A 16,769-nucleotide genomic window follows, 5' to 3' on the forward strand; every position below is an offset into this window, starting at 1 on the left:
CACTCAAAATGTCAATAAATGTTTACGAACAGTTGATCAATAACAAACATGTTATATTAAACTATGAACCTGTTTTGAATTATAAAAAATATTTGAAAAATCTGAGCAATGAGCAAAAATGGGTAATGAAAAGAGAATTTGTGTTCTTGCTGTGAAACGTATAAAACTTAGACAGACGGACAAACACTATTTCTAGAACTCGGCTTCGGCCATTTTGGAGCCGTTATTGTCAATCTGAGTGTTGTCCTCCCTTTGGCGTGCTGCTTTCCTGCAGTGGTTGAATACGTAGAGAGGATGTATGAACACCAGCAAACTGAGGAGGCTGAGAGCAGCGTCCACCTGTAACACAACATCCGTTAGTCAAAGGTCAGTCACAATATTTCACTACACTTGATATTGTATGTCACTGCTGACCAGGCCCGGTTCTACGGGGGTGCATAAGGGTGCATTGCACCCTCAGTTGAGTCATTATGCACCCTCATTTGAAAAAAAAATGAAAAGTGAAAAATATGACATATATAATAACAACAATAATAATAATAATAATAATCATAAGAAGAAGAAGAATATAGTTGAAATAAAATACATTGTAATTGTGGTTAAATAACATTGTCTGCCGCATTTATTTGGTCAATTTAAACGGTAAGTAACGTTATTATGTCAGCTGCGCGTGACCTGTGCCGCTGCGCGTTCGTCATCTGCAAGGTGCTTACACAGCAGTCAGTGATGGACATCAGAAAATGGTTAAAACAACCAGCCCTTGTCGCCAGCAGTAACACTGCATCTGGTAATAACAGTTCAGATCATGGGAACATTACGTTACCCGCGGCCACTGTCGTGGACATTCCTCCCGCCCAACTCACTGGCTTTGCCCGCCTCGCCCACGGAGGCGGAGCAGCCGCAGCCGTCTTCGTTGCCCCAAACACCGCCACCCCTCGGCGGCCCGCAAGTGCCAGAGGACCTCGGCAAAACAGAGCCTGCCCAGGTATATTTAAAAAAGTACCCAACTCGCCTGTACAGTGGGGTAAGGAGCTCATTTTGCAGCTCATGGTTTCAAAACAGAGATTGGCTGGAATATTCATGTAAAAAAGATGCCATCTTCTGCTATGCATGTAGACATTTCTGTCTTAAAAGGGGAGTGATTTGTAAAATATATCCATAAAGAAAAAGTAAATCTGTATCCATAGATCTCTTAATTTTGCTCTGAAAGTGCACCAGATTGATGCTTTTAACTTCAATATTTAAAAAAAAAATCTTCCCGGGGGAGCATGGCCCCGAACCCCCCTAGAGGAGGTGAGGACCCCTCTAGAGGAGGTGCAGACCCTCCTAGAGGAGGTGAGGACCCCCCTATAGGAGGTGCGGACCCTCCTAGAGGAGGTGAGGACCCCCCTAGAGGGTGTTAGGTCCACTCCCCACTTATAAAAATAGCACTTTACCACTGCACCCTCTCTAATCTCAGATGCACCCTGAGTCATTTTGTTCTTGAACCGGGCCTGCTGCGGACTATGTGGCCCCCGACGAAGATTTGATATTCCAAAGTTACTTCTTGAGCACCTACCAAGAAGGGGTCTCCGTGCAGAGCTCCTTTGACCAGGGCGAAGCAGGGGTACTGCAGCAGGGAGATGATCGCAGAAAGGGCCATCAGCAGGCCGTACAGCTTCCCGAAGTGACACGCTGGAAAACTGACACAAAGAAAAAAGCAATGATATTCCCCCATTGGATTTCGGTATATTGCACAACATAAGCTTTGTGGCCCACATACGTTAATCATACTTTTACGATTATTTCAGCAGGATTTCAGGATAATTTCAACACCATATTGCAATTGGCCGAAATAAAAAAAACAAGGTTAGGATATAAACAAACTACATTATAGTCGCTTAGCTGCTTATCACGTCCAGCAGTGGCTCAGTCAGTATAGGGCTTGGACTGTGAGCCGTAGGGTTGCCGGTTCAAGTCCCTGACCAGACCTAATCATGGAGTGTGGACTGCTACTTGGAGAGGTACTAGTTCACCTTGCCCTTGAGCAAGGCACCGGACACCCCCCCTACTCCCATTGCTCCCCGGGCGCTGTACAATAGCTGCCCACTGCTCCTGGTACTAGACTCCTGATACTAGGATGGGTTAAAAGCAGAGAACACATTTCACTGTGTGTGCTGTGTGCTCTGCATGTGTGACCATTACAGAGGGTTTCATCCCTCCCATTCTATTCTATTATCACCACTCTAAGGCGGCTGTTCAGCATGATGATGTTAAGTATTTTATTTAGCCACTTGTAAGCAACTGCTGTTTTTGTGACATATAAAGCTTTGGACCTTCATAAGTGTGTTATGTACTGACATACATTATGTTATGTCATAGAACAAAACGTGAAAATCTCTCCAGCTCGTCTTAACTTAAAGTGACTCTTTATATGCCTAGAGAATGGGGCAGGATTCCAGTGAGCAAAAATAGTTCATGGCCATTACGAAGAAGAGCAGAAAGCTGTTGGAATGCTGTCGTGCTTGGAATTAAGCTGGCTTCGTAAGTGAAAGAGCAACCTTAGCTCAGCTTGGAGGCAATTTTCCGTTGTTGTTATTTCAGTGAAAAGGGGAAGGTAATGACTAAACGACTTTGACAATAGCAAGTGGTATCTGAAGAACCACATGGCCTTAACCAAATTGGTCTTTCTGGATGATTGTGTGGTGGTGTTTCTTGTATTTTGGCCATCTTCTCTGTATGCATGTAATTCTGAGTTGGGAAGTAACTAAGTACATTTACTAAAGTACTGGTTAAGTACAATTTTGAGATACTTGTACTTTACAGTACCTGAGTATTTCCATTTAATGCTACTTTGTACTTCTACTCAACTTCAATTCAGAGGTAAATCATGTACATTTACTCCACTACATTTATTTTGTAGCTTTAGTTACTTTGCAGATTTTGATTAATAATGTGAAATATTATCAACACTTAACATTTCGCCTGGAATAAAACTTGCAAGCTACCCTACAAAGTAATTCAAACTAGCTGCACCTTTACCAGCTTTTATAACAGTTTAATGCATCAATTATTATAATCTAAACAAATCATATATAATATTCTGAAATAGACCAATATGCTTTATGCTAGTACTTTAAGTATATTTTGATGCTTATACTTTTTTTAATTTGACTTGAGTAACATTTTGATTGCAGTACCCTCTGGTACTTCTACTTTAACTTAAGTACAAGATCTGAGTTCAACTTCTGGTGTAATTGCTACTCACGCTATGCTAATGAACGCTGCATTTCCGCCGTAGAGGAAGGAGCGATTGATGACTTGCAGAACAAAGGTGATGTACTGCAGGGGGAGGAGAGGAAAGGAGGCGCACAGAGAGAAGAGCAGGCACTGCACGGAGGTCAGGAGCAGAGACAGGGAGGAGGAGCGCAGGTCGGCTTCCAGCGCCGTTTCTCCTACAACAAGAAATGAATGAAGTTGTTCTGTTGCACAAAACACACAAACACACACACACACAGTTATAAGAGCAGATAGGGATGTACCTGGAGCCAGAGGCTTTCCCTTGTGTCTGTCCATGAGGAGTCCGTTCCAGGGAGCACACAGCACTCCAAACAGCTGGGTGATGGCAAACGCATTGGTGTACTGACTCACTGAGGAACCAGGGAGAACGAAGAAGAAAACAAGTTGGGTTTGGCTCATAAGACAAAGGTAAATAAGAGGAAGAAGAGAAAGCTTTGCAGGAGAATTCAACGCCATGTCATGCTCTCTCCAGTAGCCTACAGGTTAGCTTTGAGTGTTAGCGATGCTTATATCGCGTCATATCGGACACACATCTGGATCAGCTCCGTTGTACCCCCGTTTTTAGAGATGTAGGTACGGAGGAAAAGAGAGAGGGTTTTGTTTTCTGACACTTTGTGAGTTCCCTGACACACCAGGGACACACATTTATGTATAAAATACATCAAAAAGTGCATTTTGCATGAGGGGAGACCTTTAAATCAAGTAACGTTTTTTAAATGAGTTACCCAGGTCAGGGTCATTCTCGGCCAGCCGGTTGAGCATGGGGTTGAGCGTGCCGATGAAGAGGTAGTGCCTCAGCTGCATTATGGATAACCACAACAAGTGCCACAGGAAGAACCAGGACAGAACACAGCTCCGGAAACTCGCCACTAAACACGTAAAAGTTGTAAAAAAAAAGGAAACAACAAAACAATGAAAACCGCTTTAAAGTTGAAACTGTATTGCCCCTCCACCTTCTAAAGGACACTGACCGTATCAATATCATGTCAAATATAACTCTTTCTATTTAACTCGTTTCCCATAATGTATCTTACTCTTTTGCGATTGTATTAGGCACTGCTATGAGTATACTATAACTTTTTATACACTTGGTTTTTTTTTCTTTAACTTTTTTTAGTTATCCATCGCACAATAATTTTTATCTTTAAATACATTAACTCATTTGCACTTGAAATGTTTAAATAAAATAAAGTTTGTTACGGCCCCGATTAAAGGAATAGTTTAGCTCTAAATTCAAAATCATAAATCATCTCATTCACTCCGTGCCAGTTGAAAGTACAGAACATGGTTGTTATAGATGCAATGATTGGTTGAATAATCAATAACTAAATCTGCAGAAAATGTATCAACTATTTTGACAACTGATTCGGTGATTCAGACATTTTTAAGCAAAGTGGTCAAATATTCCCTGGTATTACAGAAGCTTGTCAAATGAGAGGATTTGTTGCTATTCTTTATCAAATCTGCAGATACAATTAGGAAAGCCCTGTGATCCAAACAATTGTGGATTCCATTTTAAAATAGATAATATTTGGCAACAAGATTATAAAATAAAACAGTAATTTATTGAGATGTATTGATGATAAAAACGTTGGTTGGGTAATTTGTCATATGTTCTCTATTTAAACCTAGATCAATCATTATTAAAGGTCATTTAAAAAAAAAAAAAAAAGTTTGAAATGTTTAAAATGTAATGATCTGTGTGAAGCTTTATTGAACAGCTACAGCCACTCCTGAAAATGTGGCAAAAATAAGGCTGAGTACCATTTTCTGAGTCTTGGGCCTGGGCTTGGTCCTCAGGTTCAGCTGGAGACTCCTGTGAAGCTATCACGCCACCGTCTTTCATCCTCTCAAACTGCTCCACATTGTAGGTGTTGGCCTTCCTGCAATTCAATCTATATAGAGAAAAAAGGGATTGTTTATTCCATGTCCGATCCATGAAACAGTAGCTGCTTCAAAGACAAGCTGATGTTCGTACCCGTAGGTGAAGTGCTGCGGCAGAGGGTAGGGGATGTGGGTTTTGGGCATCAGCAGGAAGGTCCTCAGCAGGTGGATGACGCTGCAGGAGGACAAGACAAGGAGGGAAGAGCGCAGAGAGATTCCCTGCTCATGCAGAACCTGGAAAGCAGAGGACATTTTGCAGGGGATTGAAAAAATCGAGACAGATTCCATTGAATGATACCAAATGGAAACTATCTCTCTGAAATGTGAATGATAAGACATCGAAAACATTTACAAGGCAGGGTATTATCCCAAAAAAATAGTTGAGGATAAAGATTTACAGACATTTTTCTTTTTAAAAACTGCATCACTTGCAAGGTAGATTAAGCTCACCCCACCTCAAGCACTGCCATTTGCTGTGAATTAATCAATGTACTTGTTCTTTTTTGGTAATTTATATATTTATAATATTTTTATTTCATTTGTTTTACCTATAATGGCCCTTATACGGAAATAATGATTTCAGTAGCTGGCAGGATATATCAATATAGGGGCTTCCCTTGTACCTTGATGATCAGAAACACAGCAGAAGAAGAGTCAAAGGCTCCATTGTAGAGGGTGATGATGGTGGAGCGATGAGAGGAGAACAGGTTTCCCACCTAACGGACACAAAGATAATGCAGCAATACAAAATGCATAGGCTAATGGTTACTGGAGAGTGTAAAGGCCTGTTTCTACATTCTCTCAGAACTCACCTGCATGTTGGTTAGAAGGAGTAGAATTCCTCCCACAGCGATACACGACAAGGCAGGATAAAGCAGCTCTGAATATGCTACATGACGGAGGAAACAAACTTTACTAAAAAGTTAAGAAATTATACCATTTGTACAGGTGTATCTTCACAACTGGCAGTGTGTAATTCCATATTCTATCTTTTCCTAAATTAAAATGTATTTTTTAAATGTTTTGTCCAGATCGATGCTACTGAAACCAGGTATAATAGCCTTTGTGGGAAGCGAAGTGGAGCTTTACTGGCGTGGCTCGCTGCAAAAGTTGAGCAATGTGGGCAGCGCACCACAGCCCATCTACACAGCGGCGTGCGTTGAAGCTTGCCGGTGGGCGTGTCTGAAACTCGACCAATCACATGAATCTCCCACCCCTGACACACAAGCTGCGGTTTGATTGGCTAGAGCTTGTACTGGCATATAATTTGATTGGCTGGCGCTTACGTCGGCGCTTGAAAAGTTGAACTTTTCTCAACTTTCAGCGCGAGCAATGGAGGCAAAGCGGCGCAACTTCGGCAAAGCTTGACGTCACCCCATTCAAAGTGAATGGGAAGCGTCTCCGTTGAAGCACGCGACGGAACCGTGTGCATAAGCACATAAAGGTATGCCACATTTGCGCTTCAGATGAGGCACCCTCCGCAAGATGAGGCACCACGCACCTGATAATAGCTATCAAGCTAACTAGCTATTACGGAACATCCACACAGTAGCTTTTCAAAAATCTTGAAAATCTTGGAGCTGGGCGTGTCTGTCAGCTTGGGGATTTTTTGCGAGCAATGCGACCGACAACCAATCACATGAATCTCCCGCCCCCGACATACAAAGCAAAAAACCCCGGGGATTTTATGCGAGCAATATATATATATATATATATATAAACTCCCCAAACAGGCGAAAACCTACCAGTTTCACCCACTGTCTCTGCCACCTCCCTCCATGCCTGGTTCCTCCGGTTTGTATCCCGTTAATAGTTCTGGTCGTAAAGAACCGGGTGATTTGCTACTATAATTTCTCGTTTGGAATATGAGGAAATGAACTGCGGTCTGGTCCTCCCTGCTTACACGCGGTTTGATTGGCTAGCGCTTCTGTCAGATTTGCATAAACGTGTTTGATTGGCTGGCGCTTCCAGCTCAGCTTCAAAAGTTGAACATTGCTCAACTTTTGAATCCTGGAGATCCTGGACATCCTGGAAATCTTCGCTTCGCTCCCCCACAATGCAGTTCGGCGAAAAGCGAGGCAAAGTGACGTCATCCCCATTCAAAGTCAATGGGCAGAGAAGCGGTGGAAGATTCTTCTGAAGCTGCTGTGTGGACGTACCGTGAGACAAGCTAACTTCAGTGCTGACCTATGGTGCTGACAGACACAGGCAATACAGGGGTATGGGGTTGGGGTTCTCATGGGACCCCTGGCAGCTCCATACCTTTTTACACCAAAAGCTAACACTAAAACATGTTTTTTCCTCAGTCGTTTCTCATTTCCAAGTGGTTTCCAGTGAGAATGAAGTACTTGGATCTAAGATTGTATATTTGGCGAATAATGGTATTGAAAACAATTGGCTAAAATGACTTTATTAGATAAAAGATTATATCAAACAAGTTGGAAAGTAATTAATCTCACCCTGTGGGGCAAAAATAAATGCTAAGTGTTACTTAAATAGTGTGTGTTAAGGACCTTACAGACACTTGGACTCAAACGCACGACTCAAAAGAAAGTTTGTTCAAAAATAGTCTTTACTTTGTAAAAGTATAAAGTTCAAACAAAACATCACTCCTAAGAGGCAAAACATAGCAAAGCAAATTACAAACTAAATAAACTTGACTATGGTCACAAAATACAATAATCTCTGGGCGAGACAAGCTGGCTCTCTAAATGGCACAAGGCACAAGACGAACTGGCACAGGACAAAGGGAGACAGGACTATTTATACATGAGGTAAGGGGGAACAGGTGGAAACAATCAGGGGCGGGGCAGACACTGACGATGGCGGGAAAACACACAAAGGGAGGAAGTAAAGGGACCTGAAATGAGACCAGAGGTAAGTACAAAATAAAACAGGAAGTGCAATGACAGGACTAGACAGGTGAACAAAAAGACTTGACTAAACATAAATCTAACCTGGGCTATGAACTAAACGTGAAACAATAACATGAACCTGTTTAACATGACATGAACAATTTAGCAGACATGACGGGATGTTACAGTACCCCCCCCCTCTAGGGACGGCTCCTGACGTCCCAGGAACTTCTGGGTGATCCCGATCAAAATCTTTAATCATGGCCGGATCAACAATGAAACTCGCTGGGATCCATGTTCTCTCTTCTAGACCATACCCATCCCAGTCCATAAGGAACTGTCTTCCTCGCCCTCGCTTACGAACTGCCAGCAGTCTCTTTACAGCGTAGACGGGGCCTCCTTCTACCATCTGGGGGGGTGGAGAGGGTTTAGAGGCGGGTACCAATGAGCTCTCCCTGACCGGCTTGATCTTGCCGACATGAAACCTTGGATGGACCTTTAATGACCTGGGTAGACGTAACTGCACAGACACCGGGTTTATGATCTTCGATATCGGGAATGGACCAACAAACCTTGGCGCTAGCTTTCTCGACATGACGTGGAGGGGTAAGTTCTTGGTAGCTAACCAAACTCTTTGTCCAGGCCGATACGGTGGAGCAGGTCTCCGGCGTCGATCCACCACCTCCTTCATCCGGCTGGCACTGCGCAAGAGAGCCCGACGAGCACCGGCCCAGATCCGGCGGAACCGACGGACCATAGCGTGAGCTGATGGGACCGTGACCTCGGCCTCATTGGCAGGGAACAGAGGTGGTTGGTAGCCGTGCACACACTGAAACGGTGTGAGTCCTGTTGCGGAAGTGGGCAGCGTGTTGTGGGCGTACTCCACCCACATCAGGTTCTTGCTCCAGGATGCCTGGTTCAGGTCTCTAGCTCCTGGTTAATGCGCTCTGACTGGCCATTCGACTGGGGGTGATATCCTGAGGAAAGACTCACGGTGGCTCCAAGGAGATGGCAGAACTCCTTCCAGAAACGGGAAATGAACTGTGGGCCCCGGTCTGACACAATGTCCCTGGGAAAACCATGAATGCGAAAGACATGACGTAACATGACCTCTGCCGTTTCCTTGGCAGAGGGAAGCTTGGATAGTGCAATAAAATGTGCCATTTTACTAAATCTGTCCATCACCGTCAAGACGGTGGTGTTACCTTCTGATATCGGTAGTCCGGTGACAAAGTCCATCGAGATGTGGGACCATGGCCGATGCGGAACAGGAAGTGGCTGCAGCAACCCCATCTGTGCTTCAGTGGAGGTCTTGTTCCTGGCACAGACAGTGCAGGCCGCAACATATTCTGCCACCTGCTTCCTCATAGCCTGCCACCAGAAACGTTGCTTGATCATGAAGGTTGTGCGTTTCACTCCAGGATGACAGGTGAGCATAGACGTGTGAGCCCAGTGTATTACCTGTGATCGAACGGAAACAGGGACAAACAACCTATTTCGTGGGCAACCCCTAGGTGCCGGGGTCTCACCATTTGCCTGCTTCACCACCGATTCTATTGGCCATGAAACTGCTCCAACCACACGGTTAGGTGGAAGGATGCTCTCGGGCTCTTTGGCAACAGGTTCAGGATCGTACAAACGTGACAATACATCAGGTTTAACATTCTGTGTGCCTGGTCTGTATGACAATACAAAATGAAACCGATTAAAAAACAATGACCATCTAGCCTGGCGTGAGTTCAGTCTTTTGGAGTTCTTAATGTATTCCAGGTTTTTATGGTCAGTCCAAACTAGAAATGGTTGCTCAGCCCCCTCCAACCAATGACGCCATTCCTCCAAAGCTGTTTTAACTGCTAAAAGCTCCTTATTCCCCACATCATAGTTCCTTTCTGCAGTTGTCAACTTACGTGAAAGGAACGCACATGGGTGTAGCTTGTTGTCCTGGACAGATCTTTGGGACAGCACCGCCCCAATGCCATCGTTGGTGGCATCCACCTCCACGATAAATTGTCTCCGTGGGTCGGCCACTGTGAGGATTAGGGCAGTCGTGAACAGTTTCTTGAGCTTCTGGAAAGCTTCATCCGCCTGTATATTCCACTTGAACATGACATGGGGAGAGGTTAAAGCATGTAAAGGTGCTGCAATGCCACTAAAGTTTCTTATAAACCTCCTGTAGAAGTTTGCAAAGCCTAAAAATTGTTGCACTTTTTTCCTGTTGGTGGGAGATGGCCAATTGGCCACTGCACTGACCTTCTCTGGATCCATCTGGATTTGATTGGCCGAGATGATGTACCCCAGGAAGGAGATGGTCTTGACGTGAAACTCACACTTTTCAGCCTTGCAGTAGAGTTGATTCTCCATCAGGCTTTGCAGTACCTGGCGGACATGATGGGTGTGGGTCTCCTCATCGGGTGAGAAGATCAAGATGTCATCGAGATAAACGAATACAAACTTGTTGAGATAATCCCTCAGCACATCGTTGACAAATGACTGAAAAACTGCCGGAGCATTGCATAATCCAAATGGCATGACTAGGTACTCGTAGTGACCACTGGGAGTGTTAAAACCGGTCTTCCACTCATCCCCCTCTCGTATCCTAATGAGATGGTAAGCGTTTCTCAAGTCCAGTTTGGTGAATAGTTTTGCATCCTGCAAAAGTTCAAAGGCTGAAGACATGAGAGGGAGTGGGTATCTATTTTTAACTGTTATTTCATTAAGGGGACTATAGTCAATGCATGGACGGAGGGTACCATCTTTCTTATCGATGAAGAAAAATCCAGCGGCCGCTGGGGAGGAGGATGGTCTGATGAGTCCAGTTTTTAGAGAGGAGTCAATATAGGACTTCATAGCCTCCCTTTCCGGTGCAGAGAGAGAGTAAAGTCTCCTTTTAGGGATCTGAGAACCAGCCAACAGGTTAATGGGACAGTCATAAGGTCGGTGGGGAGGTAGGGACATGGCCCTAGTTTTGTTAAATGCTTCCTTTAAGTCCTGGTAACACAAGGGCACTTTAGTCAGGTCGGGATAATCCGAAATGGAGTCAGGCTTATGAGTGCGTTTGTCTTGTTCCTTTTCAGGTTCTGTGGAGAACCTAGGAAGGTCTGAACAGGTCAGCCTACAGCCTGGGCCCCATTCCTTAACCCTCCCTGATCGCCAGTCAATGATCGGATTATGTTTGATCAGCCATGGATAACCCAAAATCAAGGGGTGTAGTGCAGAGTCAAATAACTAGAATTTCATTTCCTCTATGTGTGTATTGTCAATGGTTATTTGGACAGGTTCAGATACATGGGTTATTTTAAATAATAACTTGCCATCTAAGGCACTGGCAGTAACAGGGGAAGTCAACGGAACAGCCTTGATGCATAGTCTCTTTGCCAAACTCCAGTCCATCAGACTTTTGTCGGCACCTGAATCGACTAATGTCCCCACAGTAATGTCTTGGTCACGCACTTGAATATGTACCATGGTCAATGAACGTGGAGGGAAATCAGTTGCAGAGAATTGGCTCACCAGCTGCATGGGTTCCTCCGGTGCAGCCGAGGGCGCTGGTTCCTTGGGCGAGGCTGAGGAAGGTGGACTGGAGCTCCATGGGTGTCGAAAGGCAGGTGAGTACCCCATGTGGCTCGGAGGTCGTGCACTGGTTCTGATTCTCTCCTTCTGCCTTTCATGAAGCCTGTTATCAATGCGAATTGACATGGCAATGATGGAATCAAGATCTGTGGGTAGTTCATGGGGTGCCAACTGGTCCTTTATAGAGTCTTGTAGACCATTCATGAAGGCATCAATTAAAGCAGGGGTGTTCCACCCACTGTCTGCTGCTAGAGTACGGAAATCTATTGCATAGTCTGTCACTCTGTTGTCCCTGTTTGATCTGCATAATGACTCGTGAGGCTTCTCTGGAAGGTGATGAGTGATCAAACACACGGATTAGGGTCTGGGTAAACATGTTCAGTGACTGACATATGGGCGAGTTTCTTGACCACTCGGCTGTAGCCCAAGCAGCGGTTCTACCAGACATGTGGGACAACATAAAAGCTACCTTAGCTTGGTCCGAAACAAAGGCAGCAGGGTTATGATCAAAATGTAGTTCACACTGTACCAGAAAGTTACCAGAGTCCCCCGGAAAACCTCTCCGGAGGAGCCAGGCGAAACGTCGATCCAGGTGGGGTGGTGTGATCCGAAGCAACAGACGGTGGCCAGTATTTTTTGGCCAGTTCGTTCTGTTAAGGACCTTACAGACACTTGGACTCAAACGCACGACTCAAAAGAAAGTTTGTTCAAAAATAGTCTTTACTTTGTAAAAGTATAAAGTTCAAACAAAACATCACTCCTAAGAGGCAAAACATAGCAAAGCAAATTACAAACTAAATAAACTTGACTATGGTCACAAAATACAATAATCTCTGGGCGAGACAAGCTGGCTCTCTAAATGGCACAAGGCACAAGACGAACTGGCACAGGACAAAGGGAGACAGGACTATTTATACATGAGGTAAGGGGGAACAGGTGGAAACAATCAGGGGCGGGGCAGACACTGACGATGGCGGGAAAACACACAAAGGGAGGAAGTAAAGGGACCTGAAATGAGACCAGAGGTAAGTACAAAATAAAACAGGAAGTGCAATGACAGGACTAGACAGGTGAACAAAAAGACTTGACTAAACATAAATCTAACCTGGGCTATGAACTAAACGTGAAACAATAACATGAACCTGTTTAACATGACATGAACAATTTAGCAGACATGACGGGATGTTACAGTGTGTGTGTGTGTGTGTGTGTGTGTGTGTGTGCGTGTGCGTGTGTGCGTGTGTGTGCGTGCGTGTGTGTGTGTGTGTGTGTGTGTGTGTGTGTGTGTGTGTGCGTGCGTGTGTGTGTGTGCGTGTGTGTGTGTGTGTGTGTGTGTGTGTGTGTGTGTGTGTGTGTGTGTGTGTGTGTACTTGCCTGCACTGGAGAAGGCCACAAGAATGGTCCCAGTCGTGTATAAAGATCTAGGAAGACAAATATAAAAAATGAAAAGTACAAACAATTATTGTAAATATTTTAACAGCACTATGAACTCACATTTGTTTAATTTGGATGTATTATATTTTGGCAATTATTCTTACTGGCATTAGGTCATATAACTATGACATATTCTATGAGTTTGAGATCTAGTTGAAATTAATTAATTAAATAAATAAGGTGGTAGGGTTAAAATGTGTTTCAAAACAAATACTCCATTATATCTACGTGTTTTTCATCGGTGGACTCTTTTACCTGATTTAACCTTCAAGACATAGTGCATATTTTAAGATATGCATTTATTTACACAGGAAGCGATAAATAATTGACTTAAATTGTCAATGTATGAACACTGTAGAAATCCACATTCCTTACCGTTTAAGGAAAACAGTAACTTTAAGAAAGAGAGATTTCCATATGAACACAAATATATGCTGCCACAAAAAACAGGGGGATACAGGCAGAGCATATTCCCCATTAGGTTTTTTTCTTTTAGATGTGTGAAAATGTTGCAGGCAAATAGGGTTTGGGGTCAAATGAGGTGACTCTAATCTCTCTGCCCAGACACTCTTTGCTTTTATCTCTGCAAGCCTTACTGGCCCTTTTTCATATTAACTGTAAACTGTAGAAATAACTGTAATACAAACTGTATTACAAATTTAAGCATTTATACCACATGGATGTCATGCATTATTGCAGGTAAACATGCAAGTAAACAGTGGACTGCAGAAGAGGCAGTACGCATTAGCTGAAATGCAATCTGGGAACCTATTTGCTATCATGTGCCGATTTTGCTTTTTATTAGCATGATTATCTATTTATCTGCAGTCATATGCAGATATATGTTTACAGAAATTAGCCATAGACCTTGTCCCAAAGCTCTGTTCTCGCGCTAACCCCCAGTTTCCACCGGGTCCGTCTGCACCGCGCTGCGCCGCGTTACGCCGCGCTACGCCGCGTTACGCAGCGTTACGGCCCGTCCACACTACAGCTTCGGCAGCTTCAAAAACGGTTTCCAACGCGTCTGCCCATTCACTTTGAATGGGGTGTGTGGGAATTGATGTAAAGTATTATGCAGAAAGTTTGATACAGCGTATTTTTGGTATATTCATTTTAATGTCACCCATATATAAGAGGTGTGTTGCATCATGTTATCACTAATATATGTGTGGTTTTATACATTCCTGTGTGTTAATAGTTGAAGGAACAAAGTACATTTTTCCTCTTAAATATAGAGAGGTTTTTTATATATTCTTGAAACAATGTTCCCTTTTTCTTAAAAGTGTGAAGAAAACTTCTGTTCAGCAATGCGATGAAAGAATGGAAGCTGGAATCTGCTTAATCAACCACTGAAGTTTATTTAGAGTCAAAACGGCCCGGAGCATTCACAAGGTGTCTCATCATTTGAAATACCCTGACAACACTGAGGACGCAATGCAGGAGAATCTCTATAAGTTAAAAGGGGGGGAGCTGGTAATCGCGCACTTTCCCTAATTAGTACCAGACATGTTGAAGACAAAGAACCGGTCTGTTAAAGCCAACGTGGTCCACACTTCCCCCACAGGAAAGGCAGGGCCTCTTGACCTTTGCCCTGTTCAAATTACAAACAGGACACATACGAGAAAACACTAAAAGTCTCCTAATGCACAGATCACATTAAAATATTCCTTCACAGATCCTTTCTTTTATCAATTTATTGATAACCAATTAACATTAGTCTAAGAATATTTCAGTCACTACTTAAATCAAATAAAACGTCCTCAGAGTTGTGTGGGTTCCCATTACATTAATTACATCAAAAGCAGAATAAGATTGAAACATTCAACCACAATGGTTGATACAGACAACCATAATAGAAAAATCATCTCTCTTCAGTGTTTGACTTCTTTTGTCAAAAAGCACAATAATAACACACATGCAATACAAAAATATAATAGTAAAATATATGTTTCAAAAACAAGATATTTTATCATTTATCACTCAGTTAATCTCATTCATCAAACACAAATTCAAAATCAGCTTACATCTCAAAGATTTACTTCAAGGCAATTACTTATTAAAACACAATTAGAATTTAGGATTATAAGAAATCCAATTGAGGTATAAAATCAGAATCATGAGAGATCCAGTTAAGATTCCCAGTTAAGGTATAAATTCACAGTGATGAATCGATCAATCTGTAATCTGTAAAGCTACAGTGTCCTCAATCTTTAACATTGCATTACGTTTACTTCAGTACGCTTCTTCAAGAGTAAGGCACTTTTACTACATACATTTTATTCAAATACATTTGTTCAAAATCTGAAAAGGAAAAATCAGACATTTTATTGTAACAACCTGAAGAAGGAAAAATCAAAACATCTATTCTTTATTCTGAGTGTCAACTTTAATCAATTTATCAATCACTGAAAGGGGGTACCTATGGTGCAGAAACTGCGATGGAGACCCATGGGTCTGGAAGCTCGGCGTCGTACATCAACATTGTGTCATCTACAGTTGAATACCCCACTAGCCTCTGTGGGGCTTAGAGGGCAGTCTTGGCAACCCTGCGTATGGCTAATTTAACTACAGTGATCAAACAAATCACTAGGATTAGCACAACCAAGATAAACACTGAAACAGTAACAACAAATGTAACCAACCCCGCTCCCCAGGATCCAAGGGTTCCACTTAAATCCCCAAATGTAAACCCATGAGTTTCATGCAATTCTTTTATCCCGTTAGCAGTATCATGAATCATATCCATAACTTCCGGTGTGGCATCAGAGATAAAAGAACAACACTCAGTTCCAATCACTTTACATGCGCCCCCCTGGGCAGCTAAGAGGAGGTCCAGCGCCATGCCATTCTGTAGTGCTACTGTCCTAACTTCCTGCAATTCTTTGTGTTCAGCTAACATCGCTGTGTTAGATACATTTAGATGATTTTCCACTACTTTGGATAACGCCATGATTTCCTGCTGACTAACATAAATGCCGTACCAAGGCAAAAATAGGCTCGCTATCTGTTGTCCTTTTGTAATGGACCTGCTGTTCCTGTGTAGAGAGGGAAGTATCGCTGCAATCTCATTTGCCTCTACTTTACGGATTAAAGGAATTAGGTAGGCTAGATAACAGGTGCCATAAAAAATGTCAAAGGGCACACAGCCATAGGCTCGGTTCCCACAAACTAAGTAAACTCTCTGTGGGAGGGGAATTCTGGCTAATTTTACCCTCACTATGGTATTACAGTCGCTGTGTCCCACATCTGGAGAGGTGTGAGATCCTGCTTCATTCTGGAAACAGATGGACACATTCTTCCATTCATGTACTACAATTGGGGGAACATATATTGAACAGTCACGTGTAGGGGGATTGCCTAGGGGTATTGGTTGCGTACAGTCATGTATTTTAACCTCAACGGAGTCCACTGTTCTGGAGCCAAACCAGGGCACCACTGTCACTAAAGCTTCAACTAACAAAGATGCCATGTGTGGTTGTTTTGTGCATGTTGGACTTGTGGAATTAACCGAACAATTAGTTTGTACCAGAGCTAACTGGAATCTGTATTCAAAAGCTTGGTTAATGTATTTCTTCACATATATTAGTTTTAAAAACATCAATCGTTTGAAACCGTCAGGCAGGTAATTTGTATTTACTGTATCAACAATGAGAGAGACTAGACCCTCGTACTGTAACGGTTTATCAGAGTCTATTGGATAGGCAGGAGTGTAGCAGTCCTCAGCCTCATCGCTAATTCTGGAATCTA

The 16,769-nt window shown here is 43.1% G+C and overlaps 1 protein-coding gene across 1 annotated transcript in view; it reads right to left on the bottom strand.

Moving 5' to 3' along the window:
- Positions 1-3: 3 nt before the first annotated feature.
- Positions 4-16,769, bottom strand: part of LOC117451542 (equilibrative nucleobase transporter 1-like) — a 29,667-nt gene continuing 12,901 nt past the window's right edge. Inside the window, exons 3-12 of the mRNA XM_034089904.1 lie at positions 12,963-13,009; positions 5,976-6,052; positions 5,787-5,879; positions 5,258-5,397; positions 5,044-5,174; positions 4,005-4,148; positions 3,522-3,629; positions 3,248-3,434; positions 1,559-1,682; positions 4-339 (exon numbers count right to left, since the gene is read on the bottom strand). Of these exons, the coding sequence (XP_033945795.1) occupies positions 193-339; positions 1,559-1,682; positions 3,248-3,434; positions 3,522-3,629; positions 4,005-4,148; positions 5,044-5,174; positions 5,258-5,397; positions 5,787-5,879; positions 5,976-6,052; positions 12,963-13,009 (1,198 nt within the window). The 3' untranslated portion in view covers positions 4-192. The remainder of the gene's footprint in view (positions 340-1,558; positions 1,683-3,247; positions 3,435-3,521; positions 3,630-4,004; positions 4,149-5,043; positions 5,175-5,257; positions 5,398-5,786; positions 5,880-5,975; positions 6,053-12,962; positions 13,010-16,769) is intronic.

Source organism: Pseudochaenichthys georgianus, chromosome 1 (assembly GCF_902827115.2).
Source record: "Pseudochaenichthys georgianus chromosome 1, fPseGeo1.2, whole genome shotgun sequence".
Classification (NCBI taxonomy): domain Eukaryota; kingdom Metazoa; phylum Chordata; class Actinopteri; order Perciformes; family Channichthyidae; genus Pseudochaenichthys; species Pseudochaenichthys georgianus.